General features: G+C 37.2%; 1 protein-coding gene across 2 annotated transcripts in view; it reads left to right on the top strand.

The window, feature by feature from the left end:
• Window positions 1–2,919, top strand: part of ahnak (AHNAK nucleoprotein) — a 33,788-nt gene extending 30,869 nt beyond the window's left edge. For both annotated transcript variants that reach the window (XM_005723124.2, XM_005723125.2), the window contains one exon: window positions 26–2,919. In XM_005723124.2, coding sequence (XP_005723181.1) covers window positions 26–2,013 — 1,988 coding nt within the window. In that variant the 3' untranslated portion in view covers window positions 2,014–2,919. The remainder of the gene's footprint in view (window positions 1–25) is intronic.
• Window positions 2,920–4,187: the final 1,268 nt, after the last annotated feature.

The following is a 4,187-nucleotide window of genomic DNA, read 5'->3' as shown; positions in this document are numbered from 1 at the left end:
GATTTCAATCTGAAAGGCCCCAAAGTTGAAGGTGAGGTGGATGTTCCAAAGATTGAAGGAAGAGTGAAAGCACCGGGAGTTGATATTAGTGGACCAGACCTTGAAGGTCCTGATGTAAAATTGAAAGGGCCAAAGTTCAACCTTCCATCACTTTCAGGACCCAGTCTACCAGACTTCGACATTAATTTGAAAGGCCCCAAAGTTAAGGGAGATGTCTCAGCTCCAAAGGTTGAGGGAGACATCAAAGGCCCCAAGATGGATATCCAAGGTCCAGAGATTGACATTCAAGGACCCAAAAGTTCACTTAATATGCCCAGTATTAAAATGCCATCTTTTGGTTTCAAAGGTCCAAAGGTTGAGGGTCCAGATGCTGACATACACCTTCCCAAGGCCGATATCAATGTAAAAACACCGAAAGTTGATATTACAGTGCCAGAAGTTGAATGTTCCTATGCAAAACCAAAAGGACCCAAAATGAAACTTCCATCATTGTCTGGACCTAAGTTGGAGGGCCCCGACATTAACATTAACATTCCCAAACCCAACAATGAATTTAAAACATCCGATATTGGAATTGACCTCAAAGGGCCTAAAGTTAAAGGTGAAGTGGATGCATCGGTGCCCATGTTTGAAAGTGACATAAAAGGTCCAAATGCTAACATCTCTAATGATGATGAAAAGACTGCTGTTACCTTTCCTAAGTTTAAAGGTCCTAAGTTTGCAATGAAAACCCCAGTTCTCGAAGAGTCTAAATCCAATATCAAGATGCCCAGTACAGCACCAAAAAGTCTCAAAACAGAAGTTAGTTTCCCAGACACTGACGCAAGTGTTGATGCCCCTGATATTGACATCAATGTAAAAGGGAAAAAAGGAAAATTTAAACTTCCAAAAGTTAAAGGAAAGGCAAAGAAACCTGATGTTGACATAGAAACACCAGCAACAGAAATCAATGCAGACATAACAAACAGTTATGCTAAAGGAACAAAAACAAAGAAGTCTCGGTTTGGAAAGCTTCATTTTCCTGATGTAGAATTAGATATAAAATCACCAAAACTAAAAGGAGATGGATCTTTATCTGCCATTGATGGCTCTGGCAGTCATAGTGCAAATGTTAACTTGGAAGGGTCGAACATGAAAGTAAAATCTTCTAATATTAAAATGCAAAGCGGGACTGATTCAGAAATAAACGCAAGTGCTTCAGGAGGAAGTGCAAGTGGTGGCCTTCAGTACCCAGAGGGTAAAGTCACATTTACCAAAATCACAATGCCAAAGTTTGGCATTGTGTTGCCACAGGTGGAAACCAAAGAAAGTGGAGGAAATATTGAATCAGAACCTGCAGCTAGTGTAGACATCAAGACAGAATCTCCATCTATTAGTTGCCAAGTCAGTTCTCAAAATATTGAGGTTCCCAGTCCAGAGCTGAGACAAGAAGGCAAAGTTAAGGTAAAGATGCCAAAAATTTTTGGCAAATCAAAAGCGAAGGGCAGTAGTGTAGGTGACCTTCACGGATCAGAGGCAGAATTAAGTAGCAGTGGAAAAGCAGGTAAGACCTCTAAAGAGCTAAGTGTACATTCTGGGGAAATGATGGGTGGAAAAATAGAATTAGAGGGTGATCCAGGACTGGGTTTGTCAACTAAAGGCAAATCGGCCTCACTTGATCTTTTTAAGAAATCAAGACATCGATCTTCCTCTTTCAGTGATGAGGGGGGAGTTAGTTCTCCTTCAGCTCAATTAGAGGCTGAAGGTGGTGACATTTCTTTAGATCTCGGAAGCAAGGTCAAGGGAAAGAAAGGCAAGCTTAAGTTTGGTACTTTTGGAGGTTTTGGTTCAAAGTCAAAGGGCTCATATGAAGTGACACTGGGAGATGACAGTGAAGCACGAATGGAGGGGAGTGCAGGTGTTTCGCTACCTGCTAAAAAATCAAGACTGTCTTCATCCTCTAGCAGTGATAGTGGTTCAAGAGGTGGTTTCAGGTTCCCCAAAGTTGAGCTATCAGTTTCACCCACAAAGTGATAAAGAGACAAATTAAAACCTCAATTGCAACCAAATGTTTTCTCCTAATATTGAAAATTGCTCTTTGTTTCTTTAAAACCTAAGGAGACATGCACAATCATCTCAGTGTGGTTAATTATGAATATCTTTTAGTAATCAAACAGAAGTGCATGAGATTGTTTAAAATCCCTTCAAACTGTAAATAAGATTAATTTGTAATAATAAATATTGTTTTTTGTATATAGTCCAGATTTAATAAATATATGCCATCTCACATCAATAGTTTGTTACAGGGTTTTCTCACTGTGTTCTTTTTCATTCTATTAAATAAATGTTAATGAATGGTTGTGGTATATTTGTGTCCAGGGGTCTATTGCACAGAACCAATATGTTTTTTTTAAAGATTAAAATGTTGTTTATTCACTCAAATACAGTTACCTTTTTAAGTAGGGAGTGATTTTATTTTCAAACTTTAATAATATATAATCAGTAAGTAAAGATGCCTTTTTATAACACATTGTAAAGAGTGATAATGTATATACCAATACTGCAACTGTTTTTACATTTTCAAGTGCTGTCAGTAGTATTCTGTTCATTTTAAACAAAATGTATTTGCTTAAATTTGCCATTTACCACAAATATTCATTTGGTTCAGTTATTTTAAACAGGATCTCTTTCCTAATCATGTGTTATTGTCACTCATTAATGGTCTGTTTAATGATTTTATTTCATTCTGTCACTCTCTCTCTTTGTATACACACCATATGCTTGCATTAAGTGTCACAAATAGTACCCCCTTGATGTTAATTTGTTTGCATACAAATTCTTTGTTGATAGACAAAGAAATAGTATTGACTAGATGCAAGAGAGATCATTATTTGGGTCTATTTTTTGTGTGCAATCTGCCAAATAAACTAAATAAAAAAACTTTTTGAATTCAAAGTGTTTTAAAAGAAAATCAGTATATGTTGCTATTTAGGGTAACACAACCATTCACACATATGGGCAATTTAGAATCGTCAATTAACCTAACCCCACTAACGGCATGTCTTCGGACTATGGGAGGAAGTCAGAGTACCTGGAGTGAACCCACACAAACATGGGGAGAACATGCAAATTCCACACAGAAAGACACACACAGAAAATATATTTCTAATAGTGTTTGTTTAATCATTATAATAAAAAAAAATCGTAATAAGGGTGAATAAAACATAATGAAACAGAGAGTAGTTTTTACAGATATGTAATATCTTAACTTGCTTATATACTTCATTGGAAAAGCTAACAACTGAAATTCTTATCTTCGTAGGGCTCTGTATCTTTTTTTTATTCACCCAGCGTTCACAGGTCTGACAGATCACCAGTTTTGTTGGGGTATAAAAGCAGTTCAGCTATTTAAAAAAGGAAATGTCAACTTTTACTCAGTTACATAATTATTATTACAAAATCCTGCTCCTCACATACAAGGTCTTGAATAATCAAGCCCCATCTTATCTGAATGACCTTATAGTACTGTATCACCCCATTAGAGCACTTCGCTCTTGCACTGTTGTTCCTAGAGTATTTAAAAGAAGAATGGGAGGCAGAGCCTTCAGTTTTCAGGCATCACTTCTATGGAACAAGTTTCCAGTTTGGATTTGGGAGACAGACACTATCTCTACTTTTAAGATCAGGCTTAAAACTTTCCTTTTTGCTAATGCATATAGTTAGGGCTGGATCAGGTGACCCTGAATCCTCTCTTAGTTATGCTGCAATTGGTGTATGTTGCTGGGGGATTCCCATGATGCATTGAGTATTTCTTCTTTACTCACCTATGTCTCTGGCTCCCTTTTATCCTGTCTTCCTTCTCTCACCCCAGCCAGTGGCAGATGGCCACCTCGCCCTGAGCCTGGTTCTGCCAGAGGTTTCTTCGTGTTAAAAGGGAGTTTTTCCTTCCCACCATCGCCAAAGTGCTTGCTCATAGGAGGTCATATGATTGTTGGGGTTTTTCTCTGTATGCATTATTGTAGGGTCAACCTTACAATATGAAGCATCTTGAGGCGACTGTTGTTGTGATTTGGCATGGAATAAATATAATCGAATTGAATTAGAGAGTTGACAGTAAAATGATTCTTATGTAATTATTCTTATATATTCTACTGATATACTTAAACTATAAGTTACATTAATTTAAAAAACACAATAATTAAAAAAAA

This window comes from Pundamilia nyererei, unplaced genomic scaffold, assembly GCF_000239375.1.
Source record: "Pundamilia nyererei isolate P.nyererei 1_Seehausen unplaced genomic scaffold, PunNye1.0 scaffold00008, whole genome shotgun sequence".
NCBI lineage: Eukaryota > Metazoa > Chordata > Actinopteri > Cichliformes > Cichlidae > Pundamilia > Pundamilia nyererei.
The sequence above is the reverse complement of the archived record's forward strand: the minus strand, read 5'-3'. Positions and strand labels throughout refer to the sequence as shown.